The sequence below is a fragment of the Heterodontus francisci genome, chromosome 7 (assembly GCF_036365525.1).
Source record: "Heterodontus francisci isolate sHetFra1 chromosome 7, sHetFra1.hap1, whole genome shotgun sequence".
Lineage (NCBI taxonomy): Eukaryota > Metazoa > Chordata > Chondrichthyes > Heterodontiformes > Heterodontidae > Heterodontus > Heterodontus francisci.
The window spans coordinates 118,828,373-118,856,064 of record NC_090377.1 but is presented as its reverse complement, the minus strand read 5'-3'; the positions used below and the strand labels follow the sequence as shown (position 1 = coordinate 118,856,064).

At 47.3% G+C, this 27,692-nt stretch overlaps 1 protein-coding gene across 2 annotated transcripts in view; it reads right to left on the bottom strand.

Moving 5' to 3' along the window:
* Positions 1-27,692, bottom strand: part of LOC137372272 (UDP-glucuronosyltransferase 1A1-like) — a 46,346-nt gene that overhangs the window by 3,359 nt on the left and 15,295 nt on the right. Inside the window, exons 4-5 of one of the 2 annotated variants that reach the window (XM_068036005.1) lie at positions 25,875-26,094; positions 13,880-14,529 (exon numbers count right to left, since the gene is read on the bottom strand). In XM_068036005.1, coding sequence (XP_067892106.1) covers positions 14,253-14,529; positions 25,875-26,094 — 497 coding nt within the window. In that variant the 3' untranslated portion in view covers positions 13,880-14,252. Of the gene's footprint in view, positions 1-13,879; positions 14,530-25,874; positions 26,095-27,692 lie in introns of those variants that run through there. The other variant, XM_068036007.1, reaches the window with a different exon arrangement.

Genomic DNA, 27,692 nt, shown 5'->3' with positions numbered 1-27,692 from the left:
CAAAGCCCCATCAGCTCTCTCAGGTGGACACAAGAGATTCCAGGGCACTATTTTTGATGGAGACCATGGGAGTTCTCACTCGTGTCCTGCCTAATACTTAACCCTCAATCAACATCACCAAAAAACAAAAACATGACTGCTTGTGGGATCTTGCTGTGCGCAAATTGGCTGTCACATTTCCCACATTGCAACAGTGACTACTCTTCAAAAATACTGCATTGACTGTAAAGTGTTTTGGGAGGTTTTGAGGTTGTGAAAGACACTATATAAATGAAAGTTCTGCCTTTAACCTCTCATGAGCAAACTCTAATATGGTCCCACCTGTGCCAATGCCTAAATCAGTTTATGTAGCAGCATACAAGAAAGATCCCACTACTGATCCTGAAGCAGACCAATGCTCCCATTCACCAGTCTGAAAAACATTAATTGGACCAAGCTCACTGGGGCTTCCTGGAACTTGTCAGGTTGAACAAGGCAAAAGGGATTGACTGGGTTGAGTAATTGACAAGCGGGAAAGGCTTTAAATGCTGAGAAATGACAGCCGTTTCCTTGCCTCAATGAAAGGCTTTTGCTCACAGGACTTATACTGAGAGTGTACATTCACTGCTTTCACTGGAGGTGATTTCAAAGACTTTGAAGCTCATTTCTGCTCCCTTCAAGGTTTTTGCCTTTGACTTGGGGCGGCATAGTGGTGCAGTGGTTAGCACCGCAGCCTCACAGCTCCAGCGACCCGGGTTCAGTTCTGGGTATTGCCTGTGCGGAGTTTGCAAGTTCTCCCTGTGACCGCGTGGGTTTCCACCGGGTGCTCCGGTTTCCTCCCACAGCCAAAGACTTGCAGGTTGATAGGTAAATTGGCCATAGTATATTGCCCCTAGTGTAGGTAGGTGGTAGGAGAATTGTGGGGATGTGGTAGGGAATATGATATTAATGCAGGATTAGTATAAATGGGTGGTTGTTGGTCGGCTCAGACTCGGTGGGCGGAAGGGCCTGTTTCAGTGCTGTATCTATCTATGTATCTGCACTTCTCTGCTGAGTCTTCACAGCAGCATGGGAACAGCTTATGAAGCTCTACTTTGGACCTCTGATGAGGAACAAGAGGAGCAGTAAGACCAACACCAACAGCAGTGGAAGCAGCAACAGCTTTCTCCTCAGCCAACTGCCACTCCATAAGAGACAGGGGGTGAGTGTAGAGCTCCAGCTCACAGGGTATACATGACTGAACACGTTGATGTTCACTGGAACACTGCAGCAGGCCAAGGACAGAAATGTGGGTGCGAGAGCAGGCTGGTGAATTAAAATACAAGCAACCGGAAGCTCGGGGTCATGCCTGCGGACTGAGGGGAGGTGTTCCGCAAAGTGGTCACCCAATCTGTGTTTGGTCTCCCCAGTGTAGAGGTGACTGCCATGTGAGTAGCGAATACAGTATACTAAATTTAAAAGAATACAAGTAAATTGTTGCTTCACCTGTAAGGAGTGTTTGGGGCCCTGGATAGTGAGGAGAGAGGAGGTAAAAGGGCAGATATTACACCTCCTGCGATTGCATGGGAAGGAGACAAGGTGTTAGGGGTGTTGGAGGAGTGGACCAGGGTGTCGTGGAGGGAATGATCCCTTCGGAATGCTGACAGGGGAGCCCTCAACCCTTCCCCTCCCTCCCAGAACTGTGACAGGGTTCCCCTTGTCCTCACTTTCCACCCCATCAGCCTCCATATCCAAAGGATCACCCTCCTCCATTTCCGCCACCTCCAGCGTGATGCCACTTCCAAACGCATCTTCCCCTCCCTTCCAGTCAGCATTCCGAAGGGATCATTCCCTCCGCGACACCCTGGTCCACTCCTCCATTACCCCCACCACCTCGTCCCCATCCCATGGCACCTTCCCCTGCAATCGCAGGAGGTGTAATACCTGCCCATTTACCTCCTCTCTCCTCACTATCCCAGGCCCCAAACACTCCTTTCAGGTGATGCAGCGATTTACTGGTACTTCTTTCAATGTAGTCTACTGTATTCGCTGCTCACAATGTGGTCTCCTCTGCATCGGGGAGACCAAGCGCACACTGGATGACCGCTTTGCGGAACACCTCCGCTCGGTCCGCAAGCAGGACCCTGAGCTTCCGGTTGCTTGCCATTTCAACACTCCCCCCTGCTCTCATGCTCACATCTCTGTCCTGGGATTGCTGCAGTGTTCCAGTGAACATCAAAGCAAGCTCGAGGAACAGCATCTCATCTACCGATTAGGCACACTACAGCCTGCCGGACTGAACATTGAGTTCAATATTTTCAGAGCATGAGAGCCCACCATTTCACTTTCATTTTCAGTTGTTTTTTCTTTTTTCTTCTTTACATTTTTTGCAACCTTTTTTTTGCATTTATTTCATTTCATCTTAGTTTGTTCAGTTTGCTTACCCACTGTTTTTTTTCATGTTTGCACTTGCTGCTGTTCAATATTCAGTCCGTTAACGCCCTATCTGTACTAATACTTTGTCTTTCAACACACCATTAACATATTGTTTGCCTTTGCTCCGTGACCTTTTGGTCAGCTATGTGGCCTTGTCCAATCTGCACCTTCTCCTTTGTTATCTCTTGCCCCACCCCCACCTCACTTGTTTATAACCTGTGACATTTTTAATATTTGTCAGTTCCGAAGAAGGGTCACTGACCCGAAACGTTAACTCTGCTTCTCTTTCCACAGATACTGCCAGACCTGCTGAGTGGTTCCAGCATTTCTTGTTTTTATTTCAGATTTCCAGCAGCCGCAGCATTTTGCTTTTATTATAGTAGAAGGGAAGATGTGTTTGGTGGTGGCACCACGCTGGCGGAAATGACGGAGGATGATCCTTTGGATGTGAAGGCTGGTGGGGTGGAAAGTGTTGTGGTTCTGGGAGGGAGGGGAAGGGGTAAGGGCAGAAGTGCGGAAAATGGGTCGGACACGGTCGAGGGCCCTGTCAACCACAGTGCGGGAGAATCCTCGGTTGAGGAAAAGGGAAGACATATCAGAAGCGGTATTGTGGAAGGTTGCATCATCAGAACAAATGCATGAGAGACGGAGAAACTGGGAGAATGGAATGGAGTTCTTCCAGGGGGCAGGGTGTGAAGAAGTGTAGTCAAGGTAGCTGTGGGAGTCAGTGGGCTTATAATGAATATTAGTATACAGCCTATCCCCAGAGATGGAGACAGAGAGGTCGAGGAAGGGAAGTGTCAGAGATAGATCTTGGAAAGGTGAGAGAAGGGTGGAAATTGGAAGCAAAGTTGATGAAGTTTACCAGTTGGGTGCAGGAGCAGGAAACGACACCAATACAGTCATCAATGTACCAGAAATAGAATTGGTGGAGGGGGTCTGAGTAGGACTGGAACAAGGAATATTCGATATACCCCACAAAAAGACAGGCATAACTTTTATTTGGAGGAACAGCGGAAGCAGAGCTTTGAAAAGCGCACCAAGAAATCGGAAGCCACAGCGAGAGAGAGAGAACAGCGGGAGCAGAGCAATTTTCGTGTATAGGCGGAGCGCACGCGGGACTGCTGGGTAAGTGAGGTTACATATTTGGGCGGTTGCTTTACCCGAAACACTACTCGGGTAGTGTTTCCCAGCCATCCTCCTCCTCTAACCAAAAAAAAGTTCTGTCCGTCGGATTGCTCAGCTAACAAGTTTTGACTTTTTTCTTTTTGGTTTTCAGTAGATTTGTTGGGAATTTAGAATAGTGGGAATGGAGGTTAAGGCAGTTGAATGTTCCTCCTGCAGAATGTGGGAGGTAAGTGTCGCCAAGAGCGTCCCTGCTGACTGCATCTGCGGGAAGTGCATCCAGCTCCAGCTCCTCGAGAACCGCGTTAGAGAACTGGAGCTGGAGCTGGATGAACTTCGGATCATTCGGGAGGCGGAGGGGGTTATTGACAGGAGTTATAGGGAGGTAGTCACACCTCAGGTAAAAGAAGTAGGTAGATGGGTTACCGTCAGGGGAAGGAGAGGAAACCAGCAGGCAGAGCAGGGATCCCCTGTGACCGTTTCCCTCAACAACAGGTATGCTGTTTTGGATACTGTTGGGGGGGGACGACTTACCAGGGGTAAGCAATGGGGTACAGGTCTCTGGTGCAGAGTCTGTCCCTGTTGCTCAGAAGGGAAGGGGGAAGAGGAGCAGAGCATTAGTCATTGGGGACTCCATAGTTAGGGGAACAGATAGGAGGTTCTGTGGGAACGAGAGAGACTCACGATTGGTGTGTTGCCTCCCAGGTGCCAGGGTTCGTGATGTCTCGGATAGTGTTTTTGGGATCCTTAAGGGGGAGGGGGAGCAGCCCCAAGTCATGGTCCACATAGGCACCAATGACATAGGTAGGAAGAGAGATGGGGATTTAAGGCAGAAATTCAGGGAGCTAGGGTGGAAGCTTAGAGCGAGAACAAACAGAGTTGTTATCTCTGGGTTATTGCCCGTGCCACGTGCTAGCGAAGCGAGGAATAGGGAGAGAGAGGAGTTGAACACGTGGCTGCAGGGATGGTGCAGGAGGGAGGGTTTTGGTTTCCTGGATAATTGGGGCTCTTTCTGGGGTAGGTGGGACCTCTACAAACAGGATGGTCTTCACCTGAACCAGAGGGGTACCAGTATCCTGGGGGGGAGATTTGCTAGTGCTCTTCGGGGGGGTTTAAACTAATTCAGCAGGGGGATGGGAACCTAAATTGTAGTTCCAGTGTACAGGATGTTGAGAGTAGTGAGGTCAGGGATAAGGTTACAAGGATGCAAGAGGGCACTGGCAAGCAAGAACTTGGTTTAAAGTGTGTCTACTTCAACGCCAGGAGTATCCGGAATAAGGTGGGTGAGCTTGCAGCATGGGTTGGTACCTGGGATCTCGATGTTGTGGCCATTTCGGAGACATGGGTAGAGCAGGGACAGGAATGGATGTTGCAGGTTCCGGGATTTAGATGTTTCAGTAAGAACAGAGAAGGTGGTAAAAGAGGGGGGGGGTGTGGCATTGTTAATCAAGGAGAGTATTACGGCGGCAGAAAGGACGTTTGAGGACTCGTCTACTGAGGTAGTATGGGCCGAGGTTAGAAACAGGAGAGGAGAGTTCATCCTGTTGGGAGTTTTCTATAGACCTCCGAATAGTTCCAGAGATGTAGAGGAAAGGATAGCGAAGATGATTCTCGACAGGAGCGAGAGTAACAGGGTAGTTGTTATGGGGGACTTTAACTTTCCAAATATTGACTGGAAATACTATAGTTCGAGTACTTTAGATGGGTCAGTTTTTGTCCAGTGTGTGCAGGAGGGTTTTCTGACACAGTATGTAGACAGGCCAACCAGGGGCGATGCCACATTGGATTTGGTACTGGGTAATGAACGTGGCCAGGTGTTAGATTTAGATGTAGGTGAGCACTTTGGTGATAGTGATCACAATTCGGTTAGGTTTACCTTAGCGATGGGCAGGGACAGGTATATACCGCAGGGCAAGAATTATAGCTGGGGGAAAGGAAATTATGATGCGATTAGGCAAGATTTAGGATGCATAGGATGGGGAAGGAAACTGCAGGGGATGGGCACAATCGAAATGTGGAGCTTATTCAAGGAGCAGCTACTGCGTGTCCTTGATAAGTATGTACCTGTCAGGCAGGGAGGAAGTTGTCGAGCGAGGGAGCCGTGGTTTACTAAAGAAGTTGAAGCGCTTGTCAAGAGGAAGAAGAAGGCTTATGTTAGGATGAGACGTGAAGGATCAGTTAGGGCGCTTGAGAGTTACAAGCTAGCCAGGAAGGATCTAAAGGGAGAGCTTAGAAGAGCGAGGAGAGGACACGAGAAGTCATTGGCGGATAGGATCAAGGAAAACCCTAAGGCTTTCTATAGGTATATCAGGAATAAAAGAATGACTAGAGTTAGATTAGGGCCAATCAAGGATAGTAGTGGGAAGTTGTGTGTGGAATCAGAGGAGATAGGGGAAGCGTTAAATGAATATTTTTCGTCAGTATTTACAGTAGAGAAAGAAAATGTTGTCGAGGAGAATACTGAGATACAGACTACTAGGCTAGATGGGATTGAGGTTCACAAGGAGGAGGTGTTAGCAATTTTGGAAAGTGTGAAAATAGATAAATCCCCTGGGCCAGATGGGATTTATCCTAGGATTCTCTGGGAAGTCAGGGAGGAGATTGCAGAGCCTTTGTCCTTGATCTTTATGTCGTCATTGTCGACAGGAATAGTGCCGGAAGACTGGAGGATAGCAAATGTTGTCCCCTTGTTCAAGAAGGGGAGTAAAGACAGCCCTGGTAATTATAGACCTGTGAGCCTTACTTCGGTTGTGGGTAAAATGTTGGAAAAGGTTATAAGAGATAGGATTTATAATCATCTTGAAAAGAATAAGTTCATTAGCGATAGTCAGCACGGTTTTGTGAAGGGTAGGTCGTGCCTCACAAACCTTATTGAGTTTTTTGAGAAGGTGACCAAACAGGTGGATGAGGGTAAAGCCGTGGATGTGGTGTATTTGGATTTCAGTAAGGCGTTTGATAAGATTCCCCACGGTAGGCTATTGCAGAAAATACGGAAGTATGGGGTTGAAGGTGATTTAGAGCTTTGGATCAGAAATTGGCTAGCTGAAAGAAGACAGAGGGTGGTGGTTGATGGCAAATGTTCATCCTGGAGTTTAGTTACTAGTGGTGTACCGCAAGGATCTGTTTTGGGGCCACTGCTGTTTGTCATTTTTATAAATGACCTGGATGAGGGTGTAGAAGGGTGGGTTAGTAAATTTGCGGATGACACGAAGGTCGGTGGAGTTGTGGACAGTGCCGAAGGATGTTGTAGGTTACAGAGGGACATAGATAGGCTGCAGAGCTGGGCTGAGAGATGGCAAATGGAGTTTAATGCGGAAAAGTGTGAGGTGATTCACTTTGGAAGGAGTAACAGGAATGCAGAGTACTGGGCTAATGGGAAGATTCTTGGTAGTGTAGATGAGCAGAGAGATCTTGGTGTCCAGGTACATAAATCCGTCAAAGTTGCCACCCAGGTTAATAGGGCTGTTAAGAAGGCATATGGTGTGTTAGCTTTTATTAGTAGGGGGATCGAGTTTCGGAGCCACGAGGTCATGCTGCAGCTGTACAAAACTCTGGTGCGGCTGCACCTGGAGTATTGCATGCAGTTCTGGTCACCGCATTATAGGAAGGATGTGGAAGCTTTGGAAAGGGTGCAGAGGAGATTTACTAGGATGTTGCCTGGTATGGAGGGAAGGTCTTACGAGGAAAGGCTGAGGGACTTGAGGTTGTTTTCGTTAGAGAGAAGGAGGAGGAGAGGTGACTTAATAGAGACATATAAGATAATCAGAGGGTTAGATAGGGTGGATAGTGAGAGTCTTTTTCCTCGGATGGTAATGGCAAACACGAGGGGACTAAGCTTTAAAGTTGAGGAGTGATAGATATAGGACAGATGTCAGAGGTAGTTTCTTTACTCAGAGAGTAGTAGGGGCGTGGAACGCCCTGCCTGCAACAGTAGTAGACTCGCCAACTTTAAGGGCATTTACGTGGTCATTGATTGGATAGACATATGGATGAAAATGGAATAGTTTAGGTCAGATGGTTTCACAGGTCGGTGCAACATCGAGGGCTGAAGGGCCTGTACAGCGCTGTCATGTTCTATGTTCTAATGTTCTCTAAGTGAGTGGAGTTGAAGGAGAATGTGTTCAATGTGAGAACAAGTTCAGCCAGGCAGAGGAGGGTGATGGTGGATGGGGACTGGTTGGACCTCTGTTTAAGGAGGAAGCGGAGAGCCCTCAGACCGTCCTCGTGGGGGAAGGAGGTGTAGAGAGATTGGATGTTCATAGTGAAGAGGAGGCGGTTAGGTGCAGAAAACTGGAAATCGTCAAAATGACGCAGGGTGTCAAAAGAGTCAAGGATGTAGGTGGGAAGGGACTGGACCAGGGGAGAAAAGATAGAGTCAAGATAGGAAGAAATGGGGCAGGAACAGGCTGGAACAATGAGTTTACCAGGACAGTCCTGTTTATGGATTTTTGAATGAGGTAGAAGCGGGCTGTCCGGGTTTGTGGGACTATGAGGTTGGAAGCTGTCGAGGGAAGATCTCTGGAGGAGATGAGGTCAGTGATAGTCCTGGATACAGTGGTTTGATGTTCGGTGCTGAGGTCATGGTCCAGGGGGAGGTAGGAAGAAGTGTCTGAGAGTTAGTGCTCAGCCACTGCATGGTAGAGGTCGGTGCATCAGACAACAACAGCACCACCCTTGTCAGCGGGTTTGAGCACCTGAATCCCATGGCAGCAACTCGTGACCTTGAGTAAATGTCATCCTCAAATCGAGGAACAGCCGATGACGATGAGTTGGCTTGACCCAGATGGTTTCCAACGATCATCTTTCAGCAGTTCTGGCTTCCTGCGTCTGGCTAAAACTTTTGCTGATTACTGTTTAATTGAATCTGTGTCCCTGCACCTTTTTTTAAATCTACTTTCCACAGACAGACAGAGAGGGATTAAAGGACTTTCAAATACAATGGGGTTGATTTTGACTTCAGAGCAGAGCAGGGCAGCTAACTGCCCATTCTCACAGGTGGCTGCAATTCTGCAGCTGCAGGGTGAAGTGCAAAACAGACATCCTGAAGCAGCTCCGCAGATTGAGGCCTTCTGATGCAGGGTCACCAGGAAGCTGGGTGCCGATGGAGGCTGGGGTGGGAATGGGGTTAGGGGGCTGAGTGGGGGTGGGGAGAGGAGGCTGCCACAATCATAGAGTTGGAGTGCTCCAGAGAGGCAGATTCTTTTTGTGGAGCCGATTATGGCATAAAATGGTAATCAGGGCCCGAGAAAGAAAATGAAAGACGTGTTCATACCGAGCCTTTCACTGCCTTGGGACATCCCAAAACACTTTACAGCCAATAAAATACTTTCAAAGTGTGGTCACTGTTGTTATGTAGGAAATGTGGCAACCAAATTGTGCACAGCAAGATCACACAAACAGCAGATAATCTGTTTCAGTGATGTTGCTTGAGGAATAAATATTGTCCAGGACACTGGAGAGAACTCCCCTGCTTTTTTTTTTTGAATATTGCCATGGGATATTTTTACTTCAACATGAGACGACAGACAGGGCTTTGATTGAAAGTCTCATCTGAAAAACAGCACCTCCACCAGTGCAGCACTCCATCAGTACTGGCACTCGAGTGTCAGACCCAAGTCTCTGGTCCTTCTAACTCAGAGGTAAGAGTGCTGCCCACTGAGCCATGGCTGACACCAAAGACCATATTCGCATATTAAAAGGGGCCTATGACTTGAGACAGGCAAGTGCTTTGGGCAGCCACCGCTCGGTCACTTGGCCTAGCCATTAGTACCCAGTTAACTCTAGGCAAAGGAGGTGAAACGTGACCCCAATGGGTATGAGCTTTTTCAATAAGCCAGATAAGAGAACAAATTATTTATTGTTTGGTTTGTCGTGAAAAGAGCTTCTATTCATCAATCACCCTTTTTTGCACGAGCGCCTTTTCTAAAACTTGCAATAATACGCTTTGCCTACAAAAGCTTAACAACAAAAGATTAGGATTGCTTGCAAAGTTGTCATTTAATCAAGGCATTACAATTGCTTCATAAGCCGTCGCATCAAGCTTATTTTGAATTGATTTGAGGACAGCCATTAATTAATTTTTCCAATATAGAATTGTTGAGCTACTTGATTTCATGTCAACTGTCATATGGTTTTCTTTCATTAAATTTTTCATATACAATAACAGCTTGCATCTAATATAGCATTGTGAACAAAGCTAAAACATCCCATAACACTTTGCAAGAGCACGATCAGAAAAAAATGGCTGCCAAGCCAAAGAAAGAGATATTAAACAGCGGCAACCAAAAATCTGGTCAAAAGCTGCAGTTTAAAGAGGGTCTGAAAGAAGCACAGGGAGGCAGAGTGGTTTCGGGAGAGAACCTCAAAAATAGGGCCCAGAGGCTGAAGGAATGGCCTCCAATGTTGGAATGAAGGAGGTGGGAGGAGGGTGCATGAGGTCCAAGTCAAAGGAATGCCTAGTACAGTGGGGAGGAATTGTAGGGATATAACTGTGTGATCTTGAGATATTTGGTACAAGGAAAATGGCTTCAACCTTCATATCAACTGCCATTTTATGATTTAAAAAGAAACCATTGTGGATTTCCTTTCAGCGGATGAAAAATTGTCCTTCTTCTCATCCTCAGTTTAAAAACTGATAGAAACTGTTTTCCCTTGCCAAAGGTTTTGAGACAAACCAATGGGTGACAAGCCCTGTCTCTCTCTCTCTGCCAGCTGAAAGACTTTGAACCAAAGTGACTGTTGTACTGAGTGGCCTCCATCGATGCTGGAATGGCTGAATAAGGGGAGATAGTGGCTGGAATAATAGAGTGAAAAGTTGTTTTTTTGAGACCTACCTCACCATGCCAACCTGGATTTCCCTCCCCCAGCCCCTACTGGGACGCTGCTGGCTGCTTATTCTCTAATATGCTGATGCAGTGGGTGTAGGGCCCAGATTTCCCATCCCATCCCATCCTCAATGGACCCTGAGGTTGCAAGGTGGGCCATTGTTGGTAGGCCTGTGTCAGCGGTGCAAATGGCCCCCAGATGGTCTAAATGGTCTCCTCTTCCCTGTTGAAGATCTTGAGCTCAGACAAAGTCTTCAGTGGATGATTTGGAACAGTCCTGAGGACCCTGTGAGCCCTTCAAATTATCTATGATCCTCTTCTGCTCCCACATTGGCAGTCGTTCTGAAGTATCTTCCTGGCAACTACTGGCGGGCACCTACATTAGCCGGCATGGACTCGATGGGTCAAATAGCCTCCTTCAATGACTCTACCAATGTCTCTATGAATCCCGTCAGATGCCATGAAAACGGAATGACCCCCCCCGCAACCACCACCCCCCCCCCCCCACCCCCCTACCTCGTGACCCAGGAATCTTGGCAGGATTAAGTTGGCAGGCTTACATGTCCCTCTGTCCCTGGAAGAGCAGGGTCTCACCCCAAAAGGTCAAATTCTGTTCAAGTTGCATGGGCTTCAAGAGAATTTTTTTATGTTGTTTAAAATTACGAACATACGAATTAGGAGCAGAAGTAGGCCATTCAGCCCCTCTAGCCTGCTCCACCATTCAATAAGATTATGGCTGATCAGTTTGTGCCTCAAATTCCACACTCCCATCTACCCGATAACCTTTGATTCCCTTGCCTAACAAGAATCTATCTACCTCCGCCTTAAAAATATTCAATGACCCCGCCTCCACCACCTTCTGAGGCAGATAGTTCCAAAGTCGCACAACCCTCAGAGATAAAAAATTCTCCTCATCTCCATCCTAAAAGAGCGACCCCTAATTCTAAAACAGTGCCCCTTAGTTCTGGACTCACCCACAAGAGGAAACATCCTCTCCACATCCACCTTGTCAAGATTGTTCAGGATCTTATGTACTTCAATCAAGTCTCCCCTCACTCTTCTAAACTCCAGTGAAAGCAAGCCAGTCTGTCCAACCTTTCCTCATAAGGCAACCCACTCATTCCCAGTATCAATCTAGTAAACCTTCTCTGAACCGCCTCCAACACATTTACATCCTTGCTTAAATAAGGAGCCAAAACAGCACACAGTATTCGAGATGTGGTCTCACCAATGTCCTGTATAACTGAAGCAAAACTTCCTTACTTTTATTTTCAATTCCTCTCATAATAAAGGATAGGATTCCTTGAGCCTTTTTTATTATTGCTGTACCTGGAGATAACTTTTTGTGACCTATGCACTAAAACACCTAGATCCCTCTGCACCTTGGAGATCTGCAGTCGTTCTCTGTTTAAGTAATACTCTGCTTTTTTATTCTGCCAGCCAAAGTGAACAACTTCACATTTTCCCACATTATACTCCATCTGCCAGATGATTGCCCACTCACTCAACCTATCTATATCGGTCTGCAAGCTCATGTCCTCTACACAACATACTTTTCTACCGATCTTTGTGTCATCTGAGAATTTAGCTACCATGCCATCGCTCCCCTCATCTAAGTCATTGATATAAATTGTAAAAGGTTGAGGCCCCAGCACAGACTCCTGCAGGACTCCACTCATCACATCCTGTCAATCAGAAAAGGACCCATTTATGCCATACTCTATTTTCTGCCAGCCAGCCAATCTTCTATCCACCCTTGACAAGCAAGGGGGTGGAAGGTTATCGGGGATAGATGGAAATGTGGAGTAATCAGTTCAGCCATGAATTTATTGAATGGCGGAACAGGCTCGAAGGGCCGAGTGGCCGATTCCTGCTCCTAATTCATGTGTTCATGTGTCATCTGTTCGTATGTTAATGTTACCCCCTACACCATGAGCTCCTACTTTACGCAATAACCTTTTATGTGGCACCTTGTGAAATGCCTTCCGGAAATCCAAGTACAGTACAAATCTGTGGCATTGATCAGCCTGACCTACCTCCTAGTGAGCTCCAGACTCAAAGTGTAATGTTCCTCTAGTTTGACAGAGATTGTCAGTTTGGTGGAGTGGTTGCAATGTTGAAAATGGGAAATGGAAAATAGGACTTATTCCTCCAGGGACCAAGATGGGGAAAGGCAGGTTATTAAGGCAGAGTCAGAGGTGATTCAGGGAGGATATCATGCTGACACTGGGTATTGTCAGTGAGAATCTCCAATGTGAACATAATTCATTGCTCTCAGGCTTTTTCTACGGTAACAACTTGCATTTATATAGTGCCTTGAATGTACTAGAACTTCGTAAGGCACCTCACAGGAATGATCGAAAAAAATTTGATGCTGAGCCACATAAGGAAATATTAGGACTGGTGGTCAAGGAGGTATATTTTAAGCAAAGTCTTAAAGGAGGGTGGAGAGAGCGAGAGAGAGGCCGAGAGGTTTAGGGATGGAATTCCAGGGCTTAGGACCCAGGCAGCTGAAAGCATGGCCGCAAATGGTGGGGTGAAAGAAGTGGGAGACAAACAAATGGCTGGAATTGGAGGAACATAGAGATCTCAGCAGGTTGTGGGGCTGGAGGATGTTGAGGAAATTGGGAGGGGAGAGATCATGGAGGGATTTGAAAACAAGGATGAGACTTTTAAAACAGAGGCATTGCTGGACCTAATTGCATCTCTGACACACAAACCCACACACATATATGGCTGGAGTTTTACAGGAACAGGTTGGGAGGCGGGAAGGCTGACAAAATGGCAAAGGAAGGCCTTGTGGGGTAAGGCCTGACGTCTTCCTGCTGGCATGCCATTTTTCTAGTAGTGGGAATGGTGGTAGATCGGCCAGTGTCAGGACTCAGGGGGGCATATTCCCAGGGGTAGCCAATTAATTGGCCATTGCAGAGGCTGTCCAATCAGAGGGCTGGCAGCCAGCAATTTCAGCAACGCCACCACTCGCGATGACTATTGCTGGGGCTGCAGCTGCGAGGTGAGGGTGCCTCAATGGCTGAGGTGCACTCGAAGAAGGATAAGCGGGGTCAAGGAATGCTGGGGCCAGGCAGGCAGGCCCCAGTGATCGGGGAGCTGGGAGTTCACTGAGGCCAGCCACGCCGTTTCCACGGGAGCGGCCATTGCAACTGGGGGACACATCGGCGGAACATGGAGTGCCAAAAAGGAAGGGCCTACGCCCCCCCCCCCCCAAAGCCTACTGGGAGGCCACCAGGTTTCACTGGACAGTCTCCTCAGGTGGCAGTGGGACCCACGCACCCCTCCACCCTATGTGGGCACTCCATGGCCCACTCCTTTGGCAATGGTGCTGCCAGCCCTCAGTGGCCCCATCAACCCCCTCTCCCAGCCCCCCAATCGCTGGGGCCTGCCTGCCTGACCCTGGCGTTCACTCACATACCCCTCTTCGAGAGTGCCTCATCTGTTGAGGCTCCCTCACCCTCCAGTTGCGGCCCCAGCAATGGCCACACTAGCAGTTGTTGAGATGGCAGCCTTGGTGGTGGCTACTTAATTGGCCACTCATGGGAATATGCCTCTCCCCGGGTCCCACTGCTACCGAAACGGGGTCGCCTCCTGCTTTCGACCTGGTGACGGGACCTCAGTCGCAGTGGAAAGATTCAGCCCTATATATATATATGAAAATGTGCGTATATAATAAATGTATATGCGTGATCAAACAGATTATTGACTTCGAAGAGACTGCATAGCCCAATAGTCCTGCTGGGAACTGAGAGAATTACCTAACCCCATTTTAGCGCTCGTGGACTCAGTCTTCAACCAGCACTGGGGATTGACTCCACTGCTACATGCACATAAAGGGATGTTTCATCCATCAGACTATCAGGTGGTCAGAGGAAGGTTCACTTTTAAGAAGGCACTTCAATCGTGTTTCCTCCTTCTTTGGCCTTTCACTCTGCGTAGACAGAATGAGCAGCACTTGATCACCAAGCAGAGAAGCAGCAGTGCCATGGCAAGAAGTGCCCCGATGACATCCAGGCAGTGGTACTGGATCCAGTTGTAGTTGTGAGCTGCAGTTCGCAAATGTTCGGCCCCCCTGTGCCTCATCACGAACTCCACCCAATAGACGGAGAGCTCCAGTGCCCCTATTGGGCGATCCTTGTGGAGGGTAGACAACTTCATAACGGCTTCCTTGTATCTGAAACACAAAGGCATGCCATATCTAAGACTGCTGTCCCCACTGCAGTGCTTCCCGAAACCTGAAGCAGGAGGACCATTGAATCTATCCTCCTAATGCAGCATTATTGACATACTCACTGGTTCAAAGACAAGCTAAGTGTCTCACTCCACTACACCAACACTACATTTGTAAGTGCAGCCCAAATGGACACAGAAATTGCTAGACCAACATCCTTCTGCCATGAAATAAAATCAGAAAATACTCAGCAGGTCTGGCAACATCTGTGGAGAGAGAAACAGAGTTAACGTTTCAGGTCGATGACCGAAATAAACACAAGATACAGGAAAAACTCAGATGGGTAGATAGGTGTAGTTTGTTCTGAGGAAAGGTCATCTCTGACTATTTCCTTGTGCACTAACATGATCTGAGACACACTGAGCACAAGCACAGCTGGCAGTATGTTTGACTTGGGAAGCCTAGATCTACGGCGAGCAACTAACTGTAGCAGAAATGTGGAGATGGGTGGACAGGCTGCAGTTTTGTTCGATCACTTTGGGAAGAGAGTGAGGACACTGAACCAACTGACAGGCTGAGGTAGACCATCCAGACACTGGAGTATTCATGTGGAATTTTACCACAACAGTGAGCTTCGTTAAATAATTAACAGAAATGATTTGTTTGCGATATCTACTGATTCCTTCAGAATGGATTAAATGGAGCATTACAGTGCGTACGTCATCACTACGAGGTTGAAATCCACCCTTTGTTCAGTGCTATTCAGGTGCGATGTCTGCCTGAGGGGAAATGTGCTGACCCACTGATGTGTGGGGAGCAGCACCAAGTCCCTTCAGCATCATGAAAATTTCCCAGTATGGGAGGAAGTGAGATATGTTTAGCATGGCACTGGGGTGGCACCAGGGAGAGTTGGCAAGACTTTCGGAAAAAATAGTAGTAGATTAGTGTTGGAGAATGGGAGTTATAAAGAAGACATTAAAAGAAGGATTGGATTGCAGAGAGAGAGCAGAGCAGGGGAAAAAAAATTGAAAAGTGACATCAGAGTGACGTCACAGTCGACAGAGACAGCAGGTAACAGAAAGCAGCCGAGGTGGCTATACCGGTAAACTTTTAATTTAATCTAATCTCAATCAACAAATACTAAGTAAGACATCAACTAAAAACTACAGCAGAGTTGATCATTTGTCATACAGAGTGAGAGAGAGAGAGAGAGATAGAGAGACACCAGCAGGGAGTGTATTCATTCACATTCGGACAACTTAATACAGAAGCTGTATTAAGTTTGCTCAGCATTTATCAGTATTTGTAAGGTTTACTAATAGTAGTAAGGTTTATTAGTATTGGCAACGCTTTATGAGCATTGGTAAGGTCTATGACCAGTAGGAAGGTCTACATACACAGTAAATTCTATGATACGTAGGTCTTATTCTAAGTTTATTAAGGAAGTAATTAAAGTAAATTAACTAATAGCATAAGTAACAATGGCAGAACAGGTGTTATGTTGCTGCTGTGGTATGTGGAAGCTCCTGGATGCCAAGGTGATCCAGGACAAACAGGTCTGCAGAAAGTGCAAGCAGCTAGAGGAATTCTGGATCAGGATTATTGATCTGGAAGCCAAACTCAAACACTGCACAACATAAGGGAAGGGGAGAAATCCCTGGGCACTTTGTTCTGGAAGATGGTCACATCTCTTAGAACAGGGTCATCTGTTTTGGTCAGCAGTGAGGGACAGGAGGATGTGACTGTGAGTGAGGCAGGTAAAGCGACCGAGCAGATGGTAGTGGAGGAGCCTCAGACTTGGTAATTGTCAAACAGGTTTGAGGTGCTCTCAGCCAGTGTGGACGAAAGTGAGGTCTGCAAGGTGGATGAGCAGACTGGCCATGGCTCTGTGGTGCAGGAAGCCATTCAAGTGGGAGGGGAGCAAAAAGGAATGTAGTGGTAGTAGGGAATAGTATCGTGAGGGGGATTGACACTGTTCTGTGCAGCCGAGAGCGCGAGTCCAGAAGGCTGTGTTGCCTACCTGGTGCCAGGGTTCAGGACAGTTGCTTAAGGCTGGACAGAAACTTGGAGTGGGAGGGGGAGGATCCAGTTGTCATGGTCCATGTAGGTACCAATGACATATGGAGGACTAGGAAAGAGGTTCTGCTTAGACAGGATGAGGAGCTAGGCACCAAAATGAAGAGCAGAACCTCAAGGGTAATAATCCCCGAATTATTACCTGAGCCACGTGCCAATTGGCAGAGGGCACATATGATTAGTGAAATGAATATGTGGCTCAAAGACTGGTGTGGGTCAAGTGGGTTCCGGTTTGTGGGGCACTGGCACCAGTACTGGGGAAAGTGGGGGCTGTACCGTTGGGATGGTCTGCACCTGAACCGTGCTGGGACCAGTCTTCTTGCAAACTGTATAACTAGGGAAGTAGAGAGGGCTTTAATCTAAACAAGGGGGGTGGGGGGTGGGAAAGAGGGTTCAAGCCTGGGTAGATGTAGCAAATCAAGGGGGAGAGTCAAGGCAGGAGAGCAGAAGAGTAATATGGGAAATGAAGGTCAGAGAATGGCAGGAAGGGACAGAGAGAAAAAAACCTAAGAACACAACAACAGTCAAGACTAGATGTTACAAAGATATCTGAAACGCATGTAGCATTCATAACAAAGTTTTCGAACTGATAGCGTGTATTGAAGTAAATAAATATGATCGGATAGCCATTACGGAGACATGGCTGCAGGATGACAAGGATTGGGTCCTGAATATTGAGAGGTAAAAACATTCAAGAAGAATATGAATCTCGGTAAAGGTGGAGGGGTAGCACTGTTAATTAAGGATGGCATTGGTGCAATAGTTAAAGATGACCTTGGTTCAGGAGATCAGGATGTAGAATCGGTTTGGATGGAGATGAGGAATAGTAGGGGAAAGAAGTCACTGGTGGGAGTGGTCTACAGGCCTCCTAACAGTAACCACAATGTAGGATGAAGTATCTTTCCATCTTTGGCCTCCTTGTCTCGAGAGACAATGGGTAAGCGCCTGGAGGTGGTCAGTGGTTTGTGAAGCAGCGCCTGGAGTGACTATAAAGGCCAATTCTACAGTGACAGACTCTTCCACTGGTGCTGCAGATAAAATTGGTTGTCGGGGCTGTTACACAGTTGGCTCTCTCCTTGCGCTTCTGTCTTTTTTCCTGCCAACTGCTAAGTCTCTTCAACTCACCACGCTTTAGCCCCACCTTTATGGTTGCCCGCCATATGGTTGATCGCTGGCAACTGACTCCCACGACTTGTGATCAACGTCACAGGACTTCATGTCGTGTTTGCAGACTTCTTTAAAGCGGAGACATGGACGGCCGGTGGGTCTGGTACCAGTGACGAGCTCGCTGTACAATGTGTCCTTGGGGATCCTGCCATCTTCCATGCGGCTCACATGGCCAAGGCAACTCAAGCGCCGCTGGCTTAGTAGGGTGTATATGCTGGGGATGTTGGCCGCCTCGAGGACTTCTGTGTTGGAGATACGGTCCTGCCACCTGATGCCAAAGATTCTCCGGAGGCAGCGAGGATGGAATGAATTGAGACGTCGCTCTTGGCTGACGTACGTTGTCCAGGCCTCGCTGCCGTAGAGCAAGGTACTGAGGACACAGGCTTGATACACCTGGACTTTTGTGTTCTGCGTCAGTGCGCCATTTTCCCACACTCTCTTGGCCAGTCTGGACATAGCAGAGGAAGCCTTTCCCATGCGCTTGTTTAATTCTGCATCGAGAGACAGGTTACGTGATAATCGAGCCTAGGCAGGTGAACTCTTGAACCACTCCAGAGCGTGGTCGCCGATATTGATGGATGGGGCATTTCTGACGTCCTGTCCCATGATGTTCATTTACTTGAGGCTGATAGTTAGGCCAAATTCTTTGTAGGCAGCCGCAAACCTGTCGATAAGTCTCTGAGATGTTAATGCAGCATCGTCAGCAAAGAGGAGTTCCCTGATGAGGACTTTCCGTACTTTGGTCTTCGCATTTAGACTGGCAAGGTTGAACAACCTGCCACCTGATCTTGTGTGGAGGAAAATTCCTTCTTCTGAAGACTTGAATGCATGTGAGAGCAGCAGGGAGAAAATTATCCCAAACAGTATCGGTGTGAGAACACAGCCCTGTTTCACGCCACTCAGGATTGGAAAGGGGTCTGATGAGGCACCGCTATGCTGAATTGTGCCTTTCATATTGTCATGGACTGAGGTGATGATACTTAGTAGCTTTGGTGGACATCCGATCTTTTCTAGTCGTCTGAAGAGACCATGTCTGCTGACGAAGTCAAAGGCTTTGGTGAGATCAATGAAAGCAATGTAGAGGGGCATCTGAAACAAAAACAAGAAATGCTGGATTCACTCAGCAGGTCTGGCAGCATCTGTGGAAAGAGAAGCAGAGTTAACGTTTCGGGTCAGTGACCCTTCTTCGGAACTGACAAATATTAGAAAAGTCACAGATTATAAACAAGTGAGGTGGGGGTTGGGCAAGAGATAACAAAGGAGAAGGTGCAGATTGGACCAGGCCACATAGCTGACCAAAAGGTCACGGAGCAAAGGCAAACAATATGTTAATGGTGTGTTGAAAGACAAAGCATTAGTACAGATTAGGTGTGAATATACTGAATATTGAACAGCAGCAAGTGCAAACCTGAAGAAAAACAACCTGAAAAAAACAGTGGGTAAGCAAACTGAACAAACTAAGATGAAATGAAATAAATGCAAAAAAAGATTGTAAAAAATGTAAAAAGGAATGTAAAAAAAAAAGGAAGAAAAAATAACTAAAAATGAAAGTAAAGTGGGGGGCTGTCATGCTCTGAAATTATTGAACTCAATGTTCAGTCCGGCAGGCTGTAGTGTGCCTAATCGGTAGATGAGATGCTGTTCCTCGAGCTTGCGTTGATGTTCACTGGAACACTGCAGCAATCCCAGGACAGAGATGTGAGCATGAGAGCAGGGGGGAGTGTTGAAATGGCAAGCAACCGGAAGCTCAGGGTCCTGCTTGCGGACTGAGCGGAGATGTTCTGCAAAGCGGTCACCCAGTCTGCGCTTGGTCTCCCCAATGTAGAGGAGACCACATTGTGAGCAGCGAATACAGTATACTACATTGAAAGAAGTACAAGTAAATCGCTGCTTCACCTGAAAGGAGTGTTTGGGGCCTGGGATAGTGAGGAGAGAGGAGGTAAATGGGCAGGTATTACACCTCCTGCGATTGCAAGGGAAGGTGCCCTGGGACGGGGACGAGGTGGTGGGGGTAATGGAGGAGTGGACCAGGGTGTCGCGGAGGGAACGATCCCTTCGGAATGCTGACAGGGGAAGGGAGGGGAAGATGCGACTGGTAGTGGCATCACGCTGGAGGTGGCGAAAATGGCGCAGGATGATCCTTTGGATATGGAGGCTGGTGGGATGAAAAGTGAGGACAAGGGGAACCCTGTCACGGTTCTGGGAGGGAGAGAAGGGGTGAGGGTAAAGGTGCGGGGAATGGGTCGGACACGGTTGAGGGCCCTGTCAACCACAGTGGGGGGAAATCCTCGGTTGAGGAAAAAGGAGGTCATATCAGAAGCACCGTCATGGAAGGTAGCATCATCAGAGCAGATGCGTCGGAGACGGAGAAACTGGGAGAATGGAATGGAGTCCTTACAGGAGGTAGGGTGTGAAGAAGTGTAGTCGAGGTAGCTGTGGGAGTCAGTGGGCTTATAATGGATATTGGTAGACAACCTATCCCCAGAGATGGAGACAGAGAAGTCGAGGAAGGGAAGGGAAGTGTCAGAGATGGACCATGTAAAGGTGAGAGAAGGGTGGAAATTGGAAGCAAAGTTGATAAAGTTTTCTAGTTCGGGGCGGGAGCAGGAAACGGCACCGATACAGTCATCAATGTACCGGAAAAAGAGTTGGGGGAGGGGGCCTGAGTAGGACTGGAACAAAGAATGCTCGACATATCCCACAAAAAGACAGGCATAACTAGGACCCATGCGGGTACCCATAGCAACACCTTTTACTTGAAGGAAATGCATGGAGTTGAAGGAGAAGTTGTTCAATGTGAGAACAAGTTCAGCCAGGCGGAGGAGGGTGTTGGTGGATGGGGACTGGTTGGGCCTCTGTTCCAGGAAGAAGCAGAGAGCCCTCAAACCATCCTGGTGGGGGATGGAGGTGTAGAGCGATTGGACGTCCATAGTGAAGAGGAGGCGGTTGGGACCAGGAAACTGGAAATTGTCAAAATGACGTAGGGCGTCAGAAGAGTCACGGATGTAGGTGGGAAGAGACTGGACCAGCGGAGAAAAGATAGAGTCTAGATAGGAAGAAATAAGTTCAGTGGGGCAGGAGCAGGCTGACACAATGGGTCTGCCGGGACAGTCCCGTTTGTGGATTTTGGGAAGGAGGTAGAAGCGTGCTGTCCGGGGTTGCGGGACTATGAGGTTGGAAGCTGTTGAGGGAAGATCTCCAGAGGAGATGAGGTCAGTGACAGTCCTTTGGACGGTGGCTTGATGTTCGGTGGTGGGGTCATGGTCCAGAGGGAGGTAGGAAGAGGTGTCTGTGAGTTGGCGTTGAGCTTCTGCAAGGTCGAGGTCGGTACGCCATACAACAACAGCACCACCCTTGTCTGCAGGTTTGATGATCATGTCGGGGTTAGACCTGAGAGAACGGAGTGCCTCAAGTTCAGAGGGTGACAGGTTAGAGTGAGTGAGGGGGGCAGAGAAATTGAAACGACCAATGTCTCGCCGACAGTTTTCAATGAAGAGATCAAGAGCGGGTAAGAGGCCAGGGGGAGGGGTCCAGGTAGAGAGAGAATGCTGGAGGCGGGTGAATGGGTCTGCTGGTCAGGGGGAGGACTCCTGGTCGAAGAAGTGAGCCCGGAGGCGGAGGCGACGGACGAAGAGCTCAACGTCATGCCGAGCGCGAAATTCATTGAGGTGGGGGCGTAAGGGGATAAAACTGAGACCTTTGCTGAGTACAGAATGCTCAGCATCAGAGAGGGGGAGGTCAGAGGGTATAGTGAATGCACGGCAAGGGGTCAGATCAGAAGGGGTGGGGTCAGAGGGAAGTGAAGCGGAAGGAGGATCTGGAGGGGCATTAGTCCCCATCAGCTGCTGGAGCTTGCGTTCCTTAATACCTGAAAGGAAGAAAAAAAGTTTTTTGTTAATGCGTCGGATGAGACGTAAGATGAGATGAAACTGCGGAGTAGAACAGATTTGAGATAAGGTAAGACGGTGCTGCTGGAGAGAGGGGTCCAGTGTGTGCATATGTCGGCGCATAGCACTGAGTGTGGATCTCAGGATGCAGCGAGAGTAGCAGTCCGAGGAACGTTGTATTTCTCGGAGATACCTGTGATCCTGGGTGGTTTCAAAGCATGATGGGTGAAACTGCAGTTGGAATCCACGTGGAATCAGTCGGAGCCGGAGACAGTCACTGAGGAAGGAGATGTGGCTGTGAAAACGAGTTTTGGTAGATACCTTATCAAACACCAGGAGGGAAATAGAAAGCAATGAAGGTGAACAAGGTAAAAGAGACAAACGAAAATCCCGTCGGAGAGAGGAGCAGAACTTCTTCAAAGTAGGCATTCCTGGAAGAGAAGTGGCAGTGAATTAAACACTAAAATAATCTGTTGTTCACGGCATTTCTCCTGTAGCTGGCGAAGGGAGAACAGCATGTCAATGGAGGATCTCTTTGCTCGAAAGCCACACTGTGCCTCAGGATAGACACGCTCAGCCAGCTTCTGGAGCCTGTTTAAGGCGAAACAAGCGAAGACTTTCCCCACTATGCTGAGCAGGGAGATTCCACGGTAGTTGTTGCAGTCACCGCGGTCACCCTTGTTCTTATAGAGGCATCGCGCATGTCCTGGTACTGCACCCTCATCCCAGCACAGGCAAAGTAGTTCGTGCAATGTTGAAAGTATAGCAGGCTTGGCACTCTTGATGATTTCAGGGGTAATGCCGTCCTTCCCAGGGGCTTTTCCGCTGGCTAGAGAATCAATGGCATCACTGAGTTCCGATTTTGTTGGCTGTACGTCCAGCTCATCCATGACTGGCAGAGACTGGGCTGCATTGAGGATGAAGTATACAAGAAGAAATATTGGGTGCTTGTGATAAAGGGACGGCAATAATCACAGGTAATTTTAATCTACATATAAACTGGGAAAATCAGATTGGCAATAGTCGCCTGGATGAAAAGTTCATAGAATGCTTTCGAGATAGTTTCTTCGAGCAGCACATTCAGGAACCAACCAGAGAGCAGGTTATATTAGACTTGGTATTGTGTAATGTGACAGGATTACTTAATGAACTCAGAGTAAAGGCACCTCTAGGTAGCAGCGACCACAATATGATTGAATTTTACATCCAGTTTGAAAGAGAGAGGAGTGGGTCTAAGACTAGTATTTTAAACTTGAATAAGGGCAACTATGTGGGCATGAAAGCTGAGCTAGCTGAAGTGAACTGGGTTACTAGGCCAGGAGATAGATCAATTGAGAAGCAGTGGCAGACATTTAAGGGGATATTTCAGAATATTCAGAATAAGTATATTCCTACTAAAAGGAAAAATTCTAAGGGGAGGACCCACCATCCGTGGTTAACTAAAGAAGTTGAGGAAAGCATCAAACTTAAGGAAAAAGCATATAATTGTGCAAAGATGAGTGGCAGGTCAGATGATTGGTCAGAATATCAAGAACAGCAGTGAATGACAAGGTTAATCAGGAGAAAGAAATTAGAGTATGAGAGGAAGCCAGCTAGAGATGTAAATATGGATAGCAAGAGTTTCTGCAGATAGTTAAAAAGGAAAAGAGGAAGTAAAATGGGTGTTGTTCCTCTCGAGAGTGAGAATGGGGAGTTAATAGCAGATAATAAGGAAATGGCAGATGAAATGAACAAATATTTTGCTTCTGTCTTCAATATAGAGCATACAAAAAAACATTCCAGTAATAGCTGTAAATCTGGAGGTGGAAGGAAGAGAGGAATTTGGTGAAATTACAATCACCGCAGCCTCACAGCTCCAGGGACCCGGGTTCGATTCCGGGTACTGCCTGTGTGGAGTTTGCAAGTTCTCCCTGTGTCTGCGTGGGTTTTCTCCGGGTGCTCCGGTTTCCTCCCACAAGCCAAAAGACTTGCAGGTTGATAGGTAAATTGGCCATTATAAATTGTCACTAGTATAGGTAGGTGGTAGGGAAATATAGGGACAGGTGGGGATGTTTGGTTGGAATATGGGATTAGTGTAGGATTAGTATAAATGGGTGGTTGATGTTCGGCACAGACTCGGTGGGCCGAAGGGCCTGTTTCAGTGCTGTATCTCTAATCTAATCTAAAAAAGCAGTACTGAGCAAACTGATGGAGCTGCAGGCAGACAAGTCCTCCTGATGGGCTTCATCCTCCTGTCTTAAAAGAGGTGGCTAATGAGGTGGTAGATGCGTTGGCGTTAATTTTTCAAAATTTGCTACATTCTGGTGAGGTTCCATCAGACTGGAAAGTAGCAAATATAACCCCTCTATTCAAGAAGGTGGGGGGGGGGGGGGAGGGGGGGGGGGGGGAGACAGAAAACAGGTAACTATAGGCCAGTTAGCTTGACGTCTGTCATGGGGATGGTATTAGACATGATCATTAAGGAGACTATAGCTGGGCACTTAGAAAAACTCAAGGTAATCAGGAATAATCAGCATGGTTGTGTGAAAGGGAAATCATGTTTAACCAATTTATTGGAGTTCTCTGAAGGATTAACATATGCCGTGGATAAGGGGAGCCCGTTGACGTACTGTACTTGGATTTCCAGAAGGCAATTGACAAGGTGCCACAAATAAGGTTATTGCACAAAGTAGGAGTGCATGGTGTAGGGGGTAACATATTAGCATGGATAGAAGATTGGCTGGCTGGCAAAAAACAGAGAGTATGCATAAATGGGTCCTTTCTGATTGGCAGGATATGATGAGTGGAATCCCGCAGGGGTCTGTGCTGGGACCTCAACTTTTTACGATTTATATCATTGCCTTAGATAAGGGGAGTGATAGCATGGGAGCTAAATTTGCAGATGACACGAAGATAGGTAGAAAAGTATGTTGTGAAGAGGACAAAAGGAGCTTACAGACTGATATAGATAGGTTGAGTGAGTGGGCAAAAATCTGGCAGATGGATTATAATATGGGAAAATGAGAAGTTGTTATCTTTGGCAGGCGGAATAAAAACCAGAGTGTTTCTGAAATGGGGAAAGACTGCAGAATTCCAAGGTGCAGAGGGATCTAGGTATTCTAGTGCATGAGTCACAAAAAGTTAGTATGCAGGTACAGTAAGTAATAGGGAAGGCTAACGGAATGCTATCCTTTATTACCAGAGGAATTGAAAATAAAAGTAAGGATGTTTGTGCTTCAGTTGTACAGGGCATTGGTGAGACCACATCTCGAATACTGCGTGCAGTTTGGTCAGTAGTGGTGCTACCGAGCCACTCTTGGTGATGGACATTGAAGTCCCCGATCCAGAGTACATTTGGTGCATTGGGAACTTTGCAGGCTTCACTCCTCCAGCTTCTGATTTACCAGGAATCAGCTACCAATAATCAAGTTATCAGCCTATATAATCAACAGCCCCAATTATACACACTAGACAAAGACTGGTGATACACTAGATCTGCACTATACTCAGTACTATGCCAAAGTGATAATTTATTCCTTGTGCAATCAAAACAATGGCATTTTATGATGAAAGGCTGGCGGGTTCAACCCTCAATCAATAAGATGTTGGCTGTGGGTCAGTGGGGTCACTCTCGAGGCAACATTTTTCTCCATACATTAAGTTTTGTTGATTAATCTGCTATTTTATGTCAGCCTTGGCTTAATGGGTAATACTCTTACCTCTGAGTCATAAGAGCATGAGTTCAAGTCTCACTCCAGGAACTTGAGCTCAAGGTCTAGACTAATGCTCTGAGGGAGTGCTGCACTGTCAGAGGTGCTATTTTTCAGTTGACACACATAGATGAGGTCCTGACTTTCCTTTCAAGTGGACATAAAAAACCCCATGACACTATTTTGAAGAGCAGCAGTGGAGTTCTCGACAGTGAGCTGGCCAATATCTATCCCTCAACCAACATCACCCCATTGCTGTTTGTGGGAGCTTGCAGTGCACACATTGGCTGCCGCGTATCCGACATTACAACAGTGACTGGACTTCAAAAAGTACTTCACTGGTTGGAAAGTGCTTTGGCACATCCCGAGGTTGTGAATGGCACTATATAATTGCTAGTCTTTCTTTTTTTCTTATAAACGACTGGATAGATCTTTCTTTACTCTGCTTTATTTGTAATCTTTGGGTTTTAAGTATCGAAAAAGACTTTGGAGATTTCATATAAATCAAAGCTGTGTGAACTTCACTTACCTGGTATCATTGATAACCATGCTTAACGCATCCATTAGACCCCGAGAGCTGATATTTCTCAAACTTAAGGCAATGCCAGCTCCATGACGCTTTATATGTTCTGTATTTTCTATCTGGTCTGCAAACAATGGCAACATGACCATTGGTACTGCACTGCAGATAGCCTCGTAGATTCCATGTGACCCTCCGTGAGTCAGAAAAGCTCGTGTTTTGGGATGTCCTAGACCACAGAACAAGGGAAAACAAAAATGTGAAACTTACTGCGATCCAATGAAACTTGAATCAATTGCCTTCAGCAGTGTGCAGTATTGGAAGATTATCCAAAAAGTCCCGAAGAGACGCTTGTTTGATGAAGGGTCTCTTTAATGATAAAGGGACCTTTTACATTACTTTTTTCCGAACACTACCAGAAATGTGATGCATTTCCAGTATTTTCTGCTTCTATTTCAAATGTGCCAACTCAGTTGCTGGCGTTATTAACTTGTCCTTTTCCCATGCACTGAATATGGAAAGATTGGGGTCAGTTTTCACCTTCACTATACATGGATTGGAGAGTGGGGTCTCAGAACGACCACAGAGTTATCAGCGAGAATCCCAAACCATTTGATGGCCAGGCTTAATTTAAATTCAAGCTGCCCACGAGTCGTGTGTGCTGAGAGGCAGCTCGCTGTTATTTTGGCAGGGTAGGAAATCCAGTGCGTCATCCACAGAGCATAGGTCTCTGCCAAAAAGAGGAGGGCTTGACTGATTGGGGGAGAGGGAGGGGGTGGAATAAGGGAGATCTTTATAGTGTCACTTGTCTCTTCATTGTGTGCTAGCACCTAGGCTAGATACTTTCACCTTGGTGGCAATGAAATGTCAGTGACAGAAGGTAATTAATAAAACATGTGGGAGCAGGAGAAACAGAAATGGGGTGGAAGGGGAGGAGGATGTGTCATTCTGTGATGTCCTTCCTCCAGATAATAGCGTAGACTGGATGTATCCAAAGGAAAAGGCACACCTGCTGCTGAGATGCCCTGACTGCAGGAGGTGGGGAGGCCCAACAGTCTTGAGATAGTCTGGGCAGTTAGAAACTGATGCAGGTCTACATGGAGGAAGAGAGGGGTGCAAAACATGCTTTGAAGCTGCAGAAATGAATGTTTTCAGATCCTTCAAGCTCACAGACTCCTCACTTCCACCTTTGATTAGCTGCCAAGCTTTATATATCTCCGGCCAACTGGCCCAGAGTACATCTGCAAGGTGAAACCAGGAAGCTCACAGCTGCTTTGCCACTGGCTGTCACTCTGGCAGATGCAAATGTGGTCACTGGGGAATGGTGGCAGCATCATGGGAAGGCCCAAAAAGCAGGAGGAAACTGGGCAGGAAAGCCCTTTAAATGCTCACACATCAGAAAACAGCTCAAGTTCGTCCCTTTTTTTGTTTGAGATGCAGCACTGAAACAGGCCCTTCGGCTCACCGAGTCTGTGCTGACCATCAACCACCCATTTATACTAATCCGACACTAATTCCATATTCCTACCACATCCCCACCTGTCCCTATATTTCCCTACCACCTACCTATACTAGGGGCAATTTATAATGGCCAATTTACCTATCAACCTGCAAGTCTTTGGCATGTGGGAGGAAACCGGAGCACCCAGAGGAAACCCATGCAGACACAGGGAGAACTTGCAAACTCCACACAGGCAGTACCCAGAATTGAACCCGGGTTGCTGGAGCTGTGAGACTGCGGTGCTAACCACTGTGCTGCCCCTAAACAAATTCACTCACCAAAAAGCTGACTGAGCATCACAGATCGCAGTCTAGTTTAACAGCATT